Genomic DNA, 17,473 nt, shown 5'->3' with positions numbered 1-17,473 from the left:
TATAATTCCTATTAAAGTTATAAATCTAATCGTTTTGGTTTAATTATTTGCCTTCCTGTTCTAGTAGTATAGTTACCAGTAAGCACTCTACGTATAACAGTGTCAGTTATAGGAATATTAGGAATATTGGGACTATTGGCACAATTAGGAATATTGGGACTGTTAGGTGCACAATTAGGTGGTGAAGATTGAAATGAATGTTGATTTTTGGAACTATTGGCGTTTGGTGTTGAACATAAAAACGAATGTTGATTTTGATCAGAATTAAAAACATAAGAATCATGGTTATTATTTTCAAGATCTTTAGTATTATTGTAACTTATACACTCACTGTCAGAATCAAAAGGATAAGAATCATAGTTATCATCATTATTTTCAAAATCTCTAGTATTAGTGCGAGTTACACTTTGACTGTTCTGTGGACAATAAATATGTTGCTGATTGCGTCTATATAAAACATTATCACTATCTTTTATGACATATGAACGAGGATGATCAGCCTTAGATACTATTCTACCTTTATGCCATTTATTATCAGAAGGTTTTTTCTTGAAATAGACAAAATCATTATCATTCAAAGCAACAGACATCCTAGCATGTTGATTGTAGTAAGATCTCGTTTTATCTAAATTTACCTTCTTATGTTCCAAATGTTCTTTAAAGTTTACTATTTTAGGCTTTAAAATGGTGGCTTTAGCCGGTAGCTTTGTTCTTAATTGCCGCGACATTAGTAATTGAGCAGGAGAACTATGATTTCCTCTCGGGGAATTCCTATACTGTAGTAAACCAATATAGGGATCTGTTCCTGATTCATCACATTTTCTGAATATATTTTTGACAATCCTAACACTAACTTCAGCGAGACCATTAGATCTTGGCAAGTATGGACTTGAGGTAATATGTTCAAATTCCCAATTGATTGAAAAAGCTTTGAAAGCTTGAGAGTTGAATGGTGGACCATTATCGGTAAGAAGTTGTAATGGAACACCATGGCGAGCAAAGATAGACTTTAAGTTAGTAATAACAATGTTACTATCACTGCCTTTCTGTAAATGAGCGACTTCAATGTAATTGGAGTAAAAATCCACAACAAGTAAGTACTTTTTGGACTTATAGTCAAACAAATCTGCAGCTACCTTTTCCCAAGGATATATAGGTTGTTCATGCGACATCATTGGATCTTTAGGCTTATTATTCATGAACATAAGGCAATGTTCACATTGTTTTATCTTGGACTCTATATCACTATTGATGTTAGGCCAGTAGACTGTACCTCTAGCCTGACCTTTGGTTTTCTCAATACCTAAATGACCTTCATGTAAAATAGAGAGCATTTCAGATCTCAAAGACATGGGAATGACAACACTTTGACCTTTAAAAACTAAGTTATTAATGACATGAATCTCATCTCTGATGTTCCAATATGGGGAGACAATAGGATCAATTTCCTTTTTAGAATTAGGCCATCCATTTTTGAAATAAAGTTTCAGTTTTTGTAAAGATTCATCTTTATTAGTGTGTTCAAGGATTTTATTCAACTTGTCTTTAGTAATAGCCAAATGAGAAGTTAATAAATTGACATGAATTTCTACATCTTTTTCTAAATCATTGAAATTGAATTCACAATTAGACTCATCTTGTACCGGAGCTCGAGATAAGGTATCAGAGATATACATTTCTGACCCTTTAGTATAAGAAACTACTAAATGATATGCTTGTAAGGCAATCATCATGCGTTGTAGTCTAGCAGGAACCTCGGCTAATGGTTTTTTGAATAAGGTCACCAGCGGTTGGTGATCAGTCTCTACATGAACAATGTTACCATACAAATACTGATGGAATTTCTTAGCACCAAATAAGATAGCAAAAAGTTCTTTTTCTATTTGTGCATAGTTTTCTTGAGACTTGGTAAGGGACTTAGACGCATAAGCTATTGGATTTCTCCCATGAAAAATCACAGCACCGACGGCAGACTTTGAAGCATCAACTGACATTCTTATGGGCTTCTTTAAATCAAAATGAGTGAGGACTGGTGCTTTACAAATTAATGACTTTAGCTTACCAAATTGTTTTTCATGAGATTGTGACCATTGCCAAATATTTTCTTTCTTTACCAAATCTCTAAGAATACTAGTTTCCTCAGCTAAATTTGGAATGTATTGACCTAAGTAATTTACCATTCCTAGGAATCGTTGCAGTTCCTTGACATTTGTTGGACTAGGCATTTCGGTAATGGCTTTTATTTTTGACTTATCAGGAGAAATGCCATGTTTGTTAAACATATGACCCACATAATACACTTCAGACATATTAAATTGACATTTTGACCTATTGAACTTGATGTTCACTTCCTGTGCTCTTTTTAAAAGATTGGCTAATCGTTCGTCATGTTCAGCTTGCGTTTTACCAAAAACTAATAAATCATCTATGAATATCTGAACACCAGGTAAGTCACCAAATAATTGGACCATAGTTCTATGAAAGATTTCAGAACTTGAATTAATTCCGAAAGGTAAACGAAGGAATTTGTACCTGCCAAATGGGGTATTGAATGTACATAAATCGCTACTTTCCTCGTCTAAAGGTATCGTCCAGAATCCTGAGCTAGCATCTAACTTGCTGAAAACTGTCGCTCCAGCTATATTTGATCGCAAATCGTTAAAAGTAGGAAACGTATAGTGAGGTCTTTTTATAGCCTCATTCAAGCTACGTGGATCTAAACAGACACGAAGGGTACCATTTGCTTTTTCGACTACGACAATAGAGTTGACCCAATCAGTGGGCTTTTCGATTTTTTCAATGACATTTAATTTTTCCATTTTATTTAATTCATCTTTTAGACGCGTTTGCAAAGCAAAAGGTATTCTTCTAGTGGCACTAATCTTAGGTTTGACACTAGGATCCACATCCAAATGAGCTTTTACGGGTAGACAACCTAGACCTTCAAATAAATTTGGATATTTATCAACGACATTGGGTACTGACCTTGATTTTGAAGATTTTAGACATGACTTTTTAGGATTTTGACCGACCTTTTGTTCTTCAATGTTTAATACCCTTTTGACTATCCCAAATTCATCAATGGTTTGTTGTCCAATAATGGTTCGACTTACAATATCTGCTACCACAAAATAGACCGTTGCTGTTTCATTGTTGGAAAATGTGCATTTTAAGTAGCATCCTCCAACAATGGGTATTTTGTTACCTGTGTAAGAATAAAGTTTATGATTAGCACTAATGATAGGTACATTTTTATCCAAGTCTTCTAGTACAAATCTGGAAATAACATTGATTTCAGCACCTGTGTCAATCTTACATGGCACAGTTTTGTTGTTTACTTTTAAGTTCATTGTCCATTTACTTTTATAGGAAGGGTTATCAATGCTTGCTATGATATAAATATCATTATCCCTGCGGATGCTTACCATGTTAACATTCTTGTTGAAGAAACAGCATTTTTCGTAGTGGTTACTTCGCTTGCAAATTCTGCAAGTGACTCCTTTGGCTGGACACCTAAAACGATGTATTTGCCCACAGCGTGTGCATGTGCTCGTACGCGAGTTGCTGGGACTTCTGTTTTCACGACGGTAGTTGTTGCTGGGACTTCTGTTATCACGACGGTAGTTGTTGCCGTTTGACGTTGACGTTCTTCGAGACTGTGACATGCTTCTTCCAGTTGAGCTATTACGACGATGCTGCTGACGGTATGATTTTGAAACTGCATCAACTGTTTGATTTTCATTACTGTTTATCTTAGATGATCGTTCCTGTGATAATTTCATACTCTTTGCAATTTTGAGGCATTTTTCGATTGTTAAGTTGTCTTCTTGTAGCAGTCTTTGTTTTACTTTTTTATCCGGTATCCCAATTACAAATTTGTCTTTTATGAGACTATCTTTTAATCTGTCAAATTCACAATAATTACTCAAGTTGGTTATTACCGTGACATACTCTTCGAAATCCTCATCGGAATTTTGCTGTCGTGAGAAGAAGTTATATCTTTCCACGGTTAGGTTTTTAAGAGGATTAAATTTGGCGTCGAATTTTTCTATCACTTCTTTTAGAGTGGCTGTTTTTCTATCTATGGAGAAAGAATTAAATATAGTGAGTCCTTCATCTCCAAGTAGGTTGAGTAATATGGCTACTTTTCTATTTTCTGGGAAGTCGTCGAGCTTGTTTGCTTCCGTGTAAATTTCAAATTTTTGTTTCCATATTCTCCATCTTTCCGGGACTTGACTGTCGATTTTCAAAGGTTTTATTGATCCAATTATTGAAATATCTTTCGCATGGCGTTCATCTTCTTCATTATCCGACTTCTCATCTTCTGACACCATGTTTTGTTTGTAAAGGAAAGACTTGAATATTAATTGGAGTTCTTTATTTTTTAGGAAGCCATCTTCGACAACATTCTATTCCAAATTCTAAAACATATTCTAAACATAGACAATATATAAAAACTATAACACCATAGACAATATGGCCAGTATGAATCATCTGCCAAGGTTTTTCCTGCCGAAACACCTTGGCAGACGAGATTATAAGCAAGATGACCATCGGTTACCGTACACTAACCCATCTGATACCGCCATGAAACCAATTCCAGTCGGTAGGTATGAACCCTCATTTCAGGAATATATAAGTCTGCCAAGGCTTTTCCTGCCGAAACACCTTGGCAGACGAGATTATGTTAGCAAGGTGTACATCAGTTACCCTACTTTAACCCACCTGATACCACCATGAAACCAATTCCAGTCGGTAGGTATGAACCCTCATTTCGGAAATTTTTAAGTCTGCCAAGGCTTTTCCTGCCGAAACTCCTTGACAGACGAGATTATGTAAGCAACATCCGCATCCGTGGGACCGGTATACGTGATTACTGTAGGCTTATTTATTACTTTATGCTTATAATATATTTGTATATGATTATGTTGTAATAAAATATATTTATAAATTATTAATATACAAAATATACATTAGGCATTCATTACCTGCTTACGGCAGTAGTAGGGATTAGTGGGTGAGTTCTGGCTCACGGAGCCAGGCCAACAGTCCCTCCCCCTTTTTTCCCTTGTTGGAGCCTTGCAACCTTGCCTTGGACCCAACTTAATGTCATCGTAGTTCGAATCTAACCTAATTTATTTTTATTACTTTTAGAATATTTCAATTACATACCTACTTTTGCAAAGTTAAATGTTGAAATCTCTATTTTGCACAATGGAATTTTAATGTGACTATAATGTATGTGCAATCTACTTAGAAACTGGGTTTAGAAATATAAAAACACACATTTTATATAGGATAATAAGTTTATTCAAGTAATATTCTGAACATATGAGATATAGTAACATCATTACTTATTCTGTGTACAGTGGAGAAAACGTGCAAGTTGACATTTTTCGTTTTAAAATAAAGATAAACTAAACAGTATTTGCCACAAACCGATGTAAAAAAAACTTTGCAGTTGTTGATTACAATACCATATCTTAAGGCCCCAGTACACAATGGGCCATCACCGGCCATTCCAAGGGACGCATTTATGCGTTAGAGGGAGCAAATGATATTGCTATCTCATTCTACCGCATGGCTGCGTCCCTTGGAGTGGCCGGCAATGGCCCATTGTGTACTGGGGCCTTTACAATTTCTCTCCATGAACATTTTATGATACCCAACCAACCTTCCCGTTTTCGCCCGAATGAATTAAAATATTCACCAACACATCAATATAAATGGCTAGCCAATGTCAGCCAGGTTTAAAATCCGGATCTAAATTGATAATAAGCAATTTAAACAGGTGAACAGGTAGCTGAACAAACATTGGCATTTTGTTGGCTGCAAATACATTCGATTCCACGCCTATATTCATGTTACTCATATAGTGTTACACAGAACTCATTTGCTGTCAAGAATTACCGACAATTGTCGTGTTTCTTGTGACAATTGTCATTAGCTTCGCAAAATAAGTACTTAGTATTTGGCGATATAATGGAGTTTTTATTTTATTAACATGTTGGTGGCAAACAAGCACACCGCCCGTCTGATGGTAAGCGGTTACCGTAGCCTATGGAGGCCTGTAACGTCAGTACCAACTGTGATGTCGACAAGTGTCGCACCTGCCACCGTAGTGAAATAGGGGCCAGGAGTTAAGTCAAAAGCTAGTAAACAGTAATCTCCTCCATAGTCCTCTCTAACTTTCAGGCAGTTTTATTAACTTCTTATGGTATCAATGTGGAGTATAAATAGTCTACTATACATATATCCCAAAAACTTTAAAGTTTACGTTTTTAAATACAGGGTGACCTTAGCCATTGGACAAACCCTGAAATCCCACATAGGGTTACTTCTCAGAAATGCTCTAACGGTAATTTCTTTTTAATTAGAACAAAAGATAAAAGATTAAATTATCAAACAAAAGTTAATTCCAATAATCGACAACAAAAAGAAACATACTGTATTAATCATTGGCAGTGCTTTTGACAATTTGTTTGAAAATGTGCGGCAATGATGACATTTGTCAAAAGTCAGAATCTTATTAATGTCATAAATAAAAAAGATAATCAAAACGGTCGAAGAAAGTTTTAATTAATTTAATTTAATTTAATAATTTAATAATTAATAATTAATCTTATTTAAAGCTGCAACACGACTGATTAATTGACATGATTGTTCTCCCAGAAGGAGGTTCGTGGGGTGTTAGACTTTGGTACGGTCGTATAGAGGGCGGTCTCGTGACCTCCAGAAAATTCCGACTTTTGGTCTACCGCTTCCGGTCAGAAAAATGTTCGACGGCCCGGCCAAACGGTGGAAGGTAGGTGGGGGGTGCTCGACCAAATGTCATAGAGGGACCCTGGCAGTTTTTGACGCCGCCATTTTTTTTCAAAATGGCTGACTTTTTTTTTAATTTTTTCAAGTTTGTCCTAGCGCGCTGAAATTTTGGTCACGGAATCTCGGGGTCCTCTAGATTCGTATGGGAAAAAATTTTTTCGAAAAAATCCAAGATGGCGGAAAAAATGGCCCCTTTTATTTTGTATGGCAACTTTTAAACGGTGCGAGATAGGTGGGGGGTGCTCGACCAAATGTCATAGAGGGCCCCGAGACAAAACAAACTGCATTTAAAAATTTTCAAACGGGCCGACTTTTTTTTTAATTTTTTCAAGTTGGTCCGAGCGCGCTGAGATTTAGCATGGCGAGAGATAGAGGCCTCTAAATTCCTACGAAAAAAAATTTTTTTGGAAAAAATCCAAGATGGCGGAAATAATGGCCATTTTAATTTTGTATGGCAACTTTTAAACGGTGCGAGGTAGGTGGGGGGTGCTCGACTAAATGTCATAGAGGGCCCCGAAACAAAGCAAACTGCATTTAAAAATTTTCAAAATGGCCGACTTTTTTTTTTAATTTTTCAAGTTGGTCCGAGTGCGCTGAGATTTGGCATGCGGCGAGCTAGGGGGCCCAGCATTACCATGTAAAAAAAGGGCGAGCTTCAGGCCGGGAGGCCGAAGGCCGACCCCGCGTAGGGCCGTCAGGCCCGGAGCTTCACCCCGAATATCCAAGCGTGCCCCACCCCCAGTAATTTTGGGCGAGGCCGAAGGCCGAGCTGCGGGAATGACGAACAAAGCAAAATCCTATACAAAAAGTGTGTTAAGCGAGCCCGAAGGGCGAGCTTCAGGCCGGGAGGCCGAAGGCTGACCCCGGCGGAGGGCCGAAGGCCCGGAGCCTCCACCCCGACTCCCAAAACGCGAGGCCGAAGGCCGAGCTGCGTGAATGCAGTTCCCCCAAGCGTTCTACAAAGTCAACTGTCTTGATAAGCGAAGCCGGCGGGCTTTTTTTCTTCAAATAAACTGATGCGTTTGATCACAATGGACGTGCTGAGCAAAAAAGTAATTACGATGTGTTTTTTTTTTGAGAAATTCGTGTTTTTTTTTTAAATGCGGGCAAAGTTGGTGATAATGACGGTACCTACTCTTCGAAGGCCGCAAAAATATATGACATGCTCTTATGGTTCTACAAATAAGATCGTGTCAGATATTTTTGCGGCCTTCGTTGTGTGTTGTGTAACATAAATTGCAGATGACTGTATATTAGGAATAATTATTTTATTTAGTTTCAACGAAAGTTTCAAGTTTAGTACGAAAATACTTCAGATATACAATATGCACAAAATGTAGACCTAATCGAAATAAAACATTGCTTTTTATAGTAAATTTTTTTAATAACATTCGATACATAGGTATACATAACAATAACCAGGCCACAGCGGTATTGGCCTGTAAGCTTTATCTCGGTCTCCAAAGCCGCAAAAACTCGCTAGTACTTCGTGCTGGTCTAGCCGTTATTTTTTCTTGAAGATTTTCAGAGAACAGCACGTACACGCATTATACATATAGACGGAACGAACGGCATAATCATAATCATTTATTCGTCGCAATCCATGGTATTACATATCTAGGTACAAGACTTTCAGGTATTACTTATACGAATTACATAACGCTTCCTGTTAATAGGCAATATTTTAAGATAAAAGTTCTATAATATATTACAAGATTACAATTGTCATCAAAATTAATTGACGTACAGAAGTCAAATACGTTTTTAAAATGACGCAAAATGAAAATTAATCCCAATAAAGGATCAGTAAAGGATGAGTCTTTAAACTTTTTTCATTTTAAGCGAGTTTTGATTTGAAGGAACATAATACTTAAATTCGACTGTAATCGTATTGTTTTAAGATAGTTTACTGAGGTTTTCAACCATTATGACCCGTAAATAACAGCAAATCAAATTTAAAGGAGACGCGAGCTGATATTTATGTACCCTATTTTTTGAAATACAATTTATCTACTGGTATACTTTCTCGTGTGCGTATATGATTTAATGTCAAATCAAGCTGTCATTTTTATTTGAAGAATTATACGTGTGCTCCGGTGCAGCATTAGCGGGAATCTGACTTGAAGAAGAATTTTGAGTGATGTCGTCAATGTATGGAAATTGTTCGAAGGTTTACATTTGAGATTGAATTTCTGTGTTGTCTTTGTGAGTAAAAATATAAATCTTGAATTGTCTAGCTTTCAAAATCACACAATAATTCAATTACTGTCAAAGACAAAATTGTTTTGCTTCTTTCTCAAACGGAACTCCATATTTTGATATTTTGATACTTTTAGTGTCGATTTGTAGAGAATAACAGCAAATTAAAAATATAATGGCATGAAGAGTCGGTACACGGTTTCTTCGTGAACAAATTTACGTGTAATAATAATAATTATAATATAATATTAGGTCCTTACCTATGAAATTGGCGTTTTTGTTCATAGATATAAGTCTGAGTTTTATTTTTTTTTAGTTTACAAAAGTACATACACAATTACAATAAAACTACAATATGATTTCGCCAAACTGCTTGACAGCAATTAATTGTTATTTTTTATTGTTAAGTGTTCAGAATTAAGCCTTGAAAATAGGTCTTTTCATGTGCTGTCGGTTCGAGTATTAAAATTACTTATATTTTTCTAATGGTACCAATTTTCAAGAAATGGAGATATTGAAAACATACCTTAAAGGTGTCAAAAATTACTGGAAAAATTTTGTTTGGTTTGAATTAGCCATCAAAAAAATATCCGCAAAATTAATTGTATGGAAATTCGTGTTTCGTTGAAATTCTCCGAACAAAACGCCAATTTCATAGGTAATGACCTAATATATATTATAGTGGTTTTCCGGGTCAAGGTCCGGGTCCGAGTCCAGGTCCGAGTCCGAGTCCGAGTCCGAGTCCGGGTCCGAATCCGTGTCCGTGTCCGAGTCCGGTTCCGAGTCCGGTTCCGAGTCCGGGTCCGAGTCCGAGTCCGGGTCCTAGTCCGAGTCCGTGTCCGAGTCCGGGTCCGAGTTCGATTCCAAGTCCGGGTCCGAGTCCGGGTCCGAACCGGATCCGGGTATGAGTCCGGTTCTGGGTCCGAGTCCGGGTCGCAGTCCAAGTCAAAATCGAAATTCGAAATCACCAAACGTGTACTATGCGTCGTTGAAGAGTTTTGTTCTGGTCATCATCAGCAGTTCCACTTCATCAAATGCGACAGTTTTTAATGTAAATGCTTGATTTTATGATGAAAATACAAAAAAAAATCTATACTTATGCCTTTAATATTTGAGGAGTTCCCTCGATTCCTTATGGATCCCATCATTAGAACTCGAGCTTGACAAAAATGTGGCTTTAAAACTTGACTTGCTTAACAAACATAACGAAGAGGAAAAATCGCCAAACGTGAACTATGCGTGGTTGAAGAGTTCTGTTCTGGTCATCATCAGCAGTTCCACTTCATCAAATGCGCCAGTTTTTAATGAAAATCCTTGATTTTCTGATGAAAATACAAAAATCTCTATACGCATGCCTTTAAGATTTGAGGAGTTCCCTCGATTCCTCATGGATACCATCATCAGAACTCGAGCTTGACAAAAATGTGGCTTAAAAACTTGACTTGCTTAACAAACATAACGAAGACGACAAATCGCCAAACGTGAACTATGCGTCGTTGAAGAGTTCCGTTCTGATCATCATCAGCAGTTGCACTTCATCAAATGTCACTTTTTTGGATGTGTGTGTGTGTAAACCCAAAAATCACTATATGTATGCGTTTAAAATTTGAGGAGTTCCCTCGATTCCTCATGGATACCATCATCAGAACTGGGTTTTGACAAAAACGGAACCAATCTGTATGCATATACATACAATCAAAAAACTAATTTCCAAAATCGGTCCAGGAATGACGGAGATATAGAGTAACAAACATACAACCGAATTGATAACCTCCTTCTTTGAGATTTGGAAGTCGGTTAACAAACTAATATTAGCCCAAAATCTAAAATAAATGAAGTACCGATCACATAAAAAGTAAAAAATTAAATTAAGTAAATAAAAACAGGAAGGTATCATAAAATGTTAATGAAGAGAAATTGTAAGAGATGGTATTATACCAACCAACAACTGCAAAGTTTTTTCACATCGGTTTGTGGTAAATACTGTTTAGTTTATCTTTATTTAAAAATAAAAAAGTTCAAATTGCATGATTTCATTCATGTTTTCTCCACTGTACACAGAATAAGTAATGATGTTACTATATCTCATATGTTCAGAATATTATTTGAATAAACTTAGGATAGGATAGTAGACATAAAATGTGTTTTTATATTTTTAAACCCAATTACTAAGTAGATTGCACATACATTAAAGTAATATTAAAATTCCATTTTGCGAAATAAAGAATTCAGCATTTAACTTTGCAAAAGTAGATAATTGTTATTAGAATATTTTCTAAAAGCAATAAAAATAGATTAGGTTAGATTCGAGCTACAATGACATTAGGTTGGGTTCAAGGTAAGGTTGCAGGGCCTCAACAAGGGAAAAAAAGGGGGAGGGACTGTTGGCCTGGCTAAGTGAGCCAGAACTCACCCACTACTCCCTACTACTGCCGTAAGCAGGTAATGAATTCCCAATGTATTAGGTATAGGTTTAATAAATTATAAATATATTTCATTAATAACATAATAATATACAAATATGCGGTTAAATGTGCGGTTATGCATGTACAGCGGGGGAGGGTTGTAAATTCAACAAATTTACAACTTTCTGAGACAATGTCTTTCAGATCTATCTCTGAATCAGAAACCTATAAATACCTTGGTATGTCACAGTCGTTGGGTATTGAGGACGAGGGTATTAGACGGTCGGTGAAGGAGCGCTTTTTCAGTCGGCTCACAAAAGTCCTTAACAGTCTTTTGTCAGGAGGCAACAAAGTGCGCGCCTTCAACGCCTGGGTAATGCCCCTACTCACATACTCCTTTGGCATACTAAGGTGGACTCAGACCGAGCTGGACGCCCTGGATCGGAGGGTCCGGTCACTGCTCACCACACATCGCATGCTACACCCACGCTCGTCAGTTATGAGATTGTACATCCCACGGAAGTGTGGAGGCCGAGGCTTCCTAAACGCCAAGGATCTCCACAACCGCGAGGTGTACAATCTCAGGAATTATTTCCTTAACAACGAGTGTGGGATGCATCGTGATGTGGTGGCAGTAGACAGGAACCTCACGCCGCTCTCCTTGGCAAACGAGAACTGGCGCAAACCTGTGGTACTAAGTACTGCGGATCGCAAGGCGGCATGGGAGAGTAAGGTGCTACACGGGCGGTTCTACAAGGCCCTCACGGGACCCGATGTGGACCTGCTCGCGTCGGTGAACTGGTTACGATTCGGGGACCTCTTCGGAGAAACCGAGGGTTTTGCCTGTGCAATTGCGGACGAAGTGATGATGACGAACAACTATCGGAAATATATCCTGAAGGACGGTACGGTCGACATTTGTCGGGCATGCCGCCGTCCCGGAGAGTCACTCAGGCATATCATTTCCGGTTGTTCTCATCTTGCTAACGGCGAGTACTTGCACAGACATAATCTCGTAGCCAGAATTATTCACCAGCAACTTGCTCTTCTATATGGCCTTGTGGACCGCGAAGTACCGTACTACAAGTACTTACCTGCGCCTGTTCTCGAGAATGGTCATGCCACGCTCTATTGGGATCGATCTATCATCACAGACAGGACTATTGTAGCCAATAAGCCTGACATTGTGATAATAGATCGATCGCAACGTCGGGCCGTGCTCGTTGACATCACCATCCCCCATGATGAGAATCTCGTGAAGGCCGAGAAGGACAAGTCCAGTAAGTACCTAGACTTGGCTCACGAGATAACCGCCATGTGGGATGTTGATTCGACGATCATTGTCCCGATAGTCGTTTCAGTGAACGGTCTAATAGCGAAGAGTCTCGACCAACATCTTGAGAGACTCTCGCTAGGTGGTTGGATCAAGGGTCAGATGCAGAAGGCGGTGATCTTGGACACGGCGCGGATAGTCCGCCGGTTCCTCTCTCTGCAGCCCTGACCACCGGTAGCATGGGCCTTGCCCCGCTGCTGGCGGCACCCTAGGTTAGGTTTTTTATAATGTGTTTATATGTATTTTTTATCGTTTTGTAAGTGTTTTTATATTTTACTTTTATATTCATATTATAAATAACCTAACTTGAGATGAAAAATAAATAAAAAGAAAAATACAAATATGTAAAAGCATAAAGTAATAAATAAGCCTACAGTAATCACGTATACCGGTCCCACGGATGCGGATGTTGCTTACATAATCTCGTCTGTCAAGGAGTTTCGGCAGGAAAGGCCTTGGCAGACTTAAAAATTTCCGAAATGAGGGTTCATACCTACCGACTGGAATTGGTTTCATGGAGGTATCAGATGTGTTAATGTAGGGTAACTGATGTACACCTTGCTAACATAATCTCGTCTGCCAAGGTGTTTCGGCAGGAAAAGCCTTGGCAGACTTATATATTCATGAAATGAGGGTTCATACCTACCGACTGGAATTGGTTTCATGGCGGTATCAGATGGGTTAGTGTACGGTAACCGATGGTCATCTTGCTTATAATCTCGTCTGCCAAGGTGTTTCGGCAGGAAAAACCTTGGCAGACTTATATATTCCTAAAATGGGGGTTCATACCTACCGAATGGAATTGGTTTCATGGTGGTATCAGATGGGTTAGTGTAGGGTAACCGATGGCGACCTTGCTTACATAATCTCGTCTGCCATGGTGTTTCGGCAGGAAAAGCCTTGGCAGACTTATATATTCCTGACATGAGAGTTCATACCTACCGACTGGAATTGGTTTCATGGTGGTATCAGATGGGTTAATTTAGGGGTCCCGATGGTCACCTTTGAGAGCGTCTGCCAAGCACTTCCGGCAAAAAAAATAGTGGCAGACTTCGCTTTTCTGTGTCTACATGTAAATTTCTAACTGCTGCCATAACTACTATCTCGGTATCAGATGGGTTAAATCAGCCCCTTTTTTCGCACCGGAAGTGGCCTTCTTTTTCGTACTTTCGGCAAGTTCCGCCGTGGCAGACTATCGAATTCGGACTTAGCATAACTTTTCTGGGAAACCATTGTGCATTTCATCGTGGTATCAAGTCGGTTAGAAATCTTGCGGCCGGCTCTTCTACTAAAAGTGAGGTTGGATTTTTGTTTATGTTTCGAATACATTCCGTTACACGCAAAAATTTTGTAACAAAACAAAATAGTAGAAATTATGTACGCTTATAAAAAAATCAGCTGAATATGGTAAGGGTAAGGAGACTTATAAAGCCCTGTAACGTGGCCTTGTATAGTAAATTATGACTAGTGTTAAATTTTATAAGTCTACAAGTTCACTGGTTCCTCTTTCTAATAACTCCATTTGTTGGAAAGAGAGGCAAACACCGAATTTGTAATTTACAGCGTGAAGATTAATTTTGGTTCGAAATAATTAAACTAATAATATTCATAAACATCTTTATTGATAGAAAATAATAAAAAATCCAGTCTGAACAGTAATGAACTACAGAAATAAATATGAGCAGTGCTGTTGTGCAGTTACAAACTATATAACACTGGGATAAAGAAAACCAGACTAAAATTTACGGTATGCTTATAAATAATACAATTTACATCTGCAATTTAAAATTCGGCCTTACAAATTATAATAAACAAATCCCATCCCCTCAAACATAAAATATGAAATAAATAGCAGCGATTACAACAACTAAGACCGAAACTAGAGGAATCCAATACTTTTGCAGCAGATTCTTGTCATCTCTATTAGCCAGAACCTTCTTTTCTTTATATTTCTTCTTCTTTCCACTTAACTTCCATTCATATTCCGCTAACTCCTTGCGATTTTTCTCCTCCTCAATTTCTTTACGTCTCTTTTCTTCTTTTTCTCTTTCTAATAGAGCTGCAATGCGTTTTTCTTCACAAGTGGAGTCACAGGAAGGTTTCCCTTCACCATTCTTTACAAGATTACAAGGAGCATCTTTCTTCAAGTTCCCGCACGGGCAGTAAACCTTTGTTTTCTTTGTGCAGACTTGGCTCGCACAGATGCCTGGATGGCACTGGTTTCTGCACCTGTGCCCACACTCCAGATTCTTAGGGCACTGCTGCTTGCATGACAGCATTTCTTCTGTAGCCGTACTCAGTTCACGGCATCGTAAGTATAATTCGGTAACTTTACAGTGACATGGAATTTTTTCAATGACTTCACAGGAAGGACAGGCTCCTGGATGGCAAACGCCTCTAGCACATTTATGGCTGCATCTATCTGGTCTTGGAGCTAGACATTCCCTGTTACATGGTTCGCAGGAAGAAGGAACGTTAGGATAGTTAGGATCGGCTGTGTACAAGTGGCACAGCAGTTTGCACTTGTGTTTAGTGCACGGAAGTTCTCGGCCACATTCGCGCCCACAGGGGCGACGCGAAGCAGAATGGCATGGTTGATCTGCTGTTTCATGCTCCCCGAAGCAAACAATAGGAACAGGAATCTCACACGGTGGACATTCAAGAGTCATTACTTTAGTCTTTGGTGGCTGCACTTCCCATGGAGTAGCGGGCTTCTCTACTTGCTTAAAAACTACTCTAACAAACTCATGGCAAACAGCTTTGCAGTCATGTTCACAATTCTCATACTGTTTATGACATATTGCCTTACAAGGAGGACAATCACCAAAATGGCAGGAATGTTTATTTTCTTCGACATGTCCGCATTTATATTTAAGCTTGCACAGGAGACTGCATTTAGGAGGTTTAGTGTGTTTCTCTCTACCACAAGGAACTGTTACATAGGTCTCTTTACAGCGGCAAGTTACTTTGGATTCCCTGGGACAAGGATAGCATGGACCGTGATGGCATACCGTTGTGCACTTATGGCGGCCACACTGCAGTGGCTTGTCACAGATTTTCTCACAAGGTGGACAGTTTCCATTGCAACATTTGCGAGCACAGCCATGTTTTCCACAAGGTCTTATGCCTCGGCACTTTGTTTCACACTTATACTCCTTACTGCAAGGTAATGATCTCACATGTGTGCCGCATTGGCACTTTTTTTCAATCAGCACTTGGCATGGCGGACAGGGGCCTTTGTGGCATTTTTCTGGGCATGTGTGTTCACAATAATCCTTAGTCTTTCCACAGGTGCCCTTACAGGTCTCCATGACATCAGGGCACTGAACAAATCTCTGATTAGCTCCACAGGGACATGATCGCATCCCAGAGTTGGGACAGTCACCGCAATCACCTGAGTGACATATTTCTTCACATTTATGGTAACTGCAAGAGAATGGTTTGTTACAACGCTTCTGGCAGCGCCATAGAGGATCATTGCATGGTCTTTTGACCTTCTCAGCACCACACAGACAGGCCTGGACACTTGTATATGTACAAGAAGGGCAGGCATCCACATGGCAAACATTTTCACATTTGTGAGATTTGCATGAGAGTAATTTCTTACACTGTTGGCCACAAGACCATTTAGAAGCGCTGCAGCGAACTCTCTTACGTTCCTTCTCACAGAAACATACTCCGTTGACAGTCTGTGGGCACGGCGGACAGGGCCCGGGATGGCATAGCAACATACATTTATGTTTGCAATTATCTCCTGTTGACAACCTCTTTTCACACACCTCTCCACACGAATGTGGAATCAACCATGGATGGAATGGAGGGTCATCAGTCTTGTTACAGAAGCAGCGATACTTGCGAGGAATTTCCTCTTTGCTATACGACTGCCGGCACTTAGGACAGCACCATTCAATTTTCTTGGGCACAAATACCGCGATGGGTCCGTGATTCTCCTCGCTACGCAGGCTAATGCTGTCATTGGACCACTTCTGGATGCAGGAGAGATGGAAGTACGAATGGCAGTGGTCGCAAGTCCAGATGGGATGGGCGCGTTTGATGGAGCCTATGCAAATCAGACATGTTACAGGGCGACCGCTTATGGCCTCCTCCAACATGTTCTTCGTGCGGTTGAGCATGTGCGCGTCGCCGCCGCCATTCCTGTAGCTCTGCAGCACGCCCTCGAGGACGCTCGATTCGTACGGTTCCTCATCTTCCGACGAAGATAGCTCTTTCATTCCCTTCAAATGTTTCTGGACATTTAGCTGCAATTTCGCAGCTGCGTCGTGGTATCGCCGGGCCATGGTTGAGGTAACGCACGCCCGGTGACAAACACTTGAAACGATTAGTAATTTTCAGTTACTTTTTTATGATTTTCCTCTACTACAAAGACGGAAATCGGAGATTTTCTCCAAATCGGCATGAATTTACCATGACGTTGACAGAAAGTATTTTATAGAGTAGCGTTCTCTCATCGCCTTGCGCATGAAGAGAGCTGGTAATTTATATGTTCTTTTTTTATAGAATGGTGTTATTAATTTAGGAAAAAAATATAACATCGAGTTCTTTAAATTTTATTTATTTTGTTTGTATATGAATGTATGTTAATATATCTTCAATTATTATTTTATCCAAAAAACAGTAGACCTGCTACCATAAAACACCTCATTTGCTAAACTCTTGTTTACGGGGTTAGCTAATCATGTAAACTTGAAACGCA

General features: G+C 39.1%; 1 protein-coding gene across 1 annotated transcript; it reads right to left on the bottom strand.

The window, feature by feature from the left end:
- Nucleotides 1–14,439: 14,439 nt before the first annotated feature.
- Nucleotides 14,440–17,206, bottom strand: LOC134800536 (NF-X1-type zinc finger protein NFXL1). Its single transcript, XM_063773019.1, has one exon. The coding sequence runs from the start codon at nucleotides 17,055–17,057 to the stop codon at nucleotides 14,586–14,588; it is 2,472 nt and encodes an 823-aa protein (XP_063629089.1). The 5' UTR covers nucleotides 17,058–17,206; the 3' UTR covers nucleotides 14,440–14,585.
- Nucleotides 17,207–17,473: the final 267 nt, after the last annotated feature.

Source organism: Cydia splendana, chromosome 20 (assembly GCF_910591565.1).
Source record: "Cydia splendana chromosome 20, ilCydSple1.2, whole genome shotgun sequence".
Classification (NCBI taxonomy): domain Eukaryota; kingdom Metazoa; phylum Arthropoda; class Insecta; order Lepidoptera; family Tortricidae; genus Cydia; species Cydia splendana.
Note: the sequence above shows the minus strand (reverse complement) of the source record. Positions and strands in the feature narration are given on the sequence as shown.

Bases quoted from the DNA above. Each gene is read 5' to 3' on its own strand.
- LOC134800536 (XM_063773019.1), bottom strand. From the start codon at position 17,057: ATGGCCCGGCGATACCACGACGCAGCTGCGAAATTGCAGCTAAATGTC.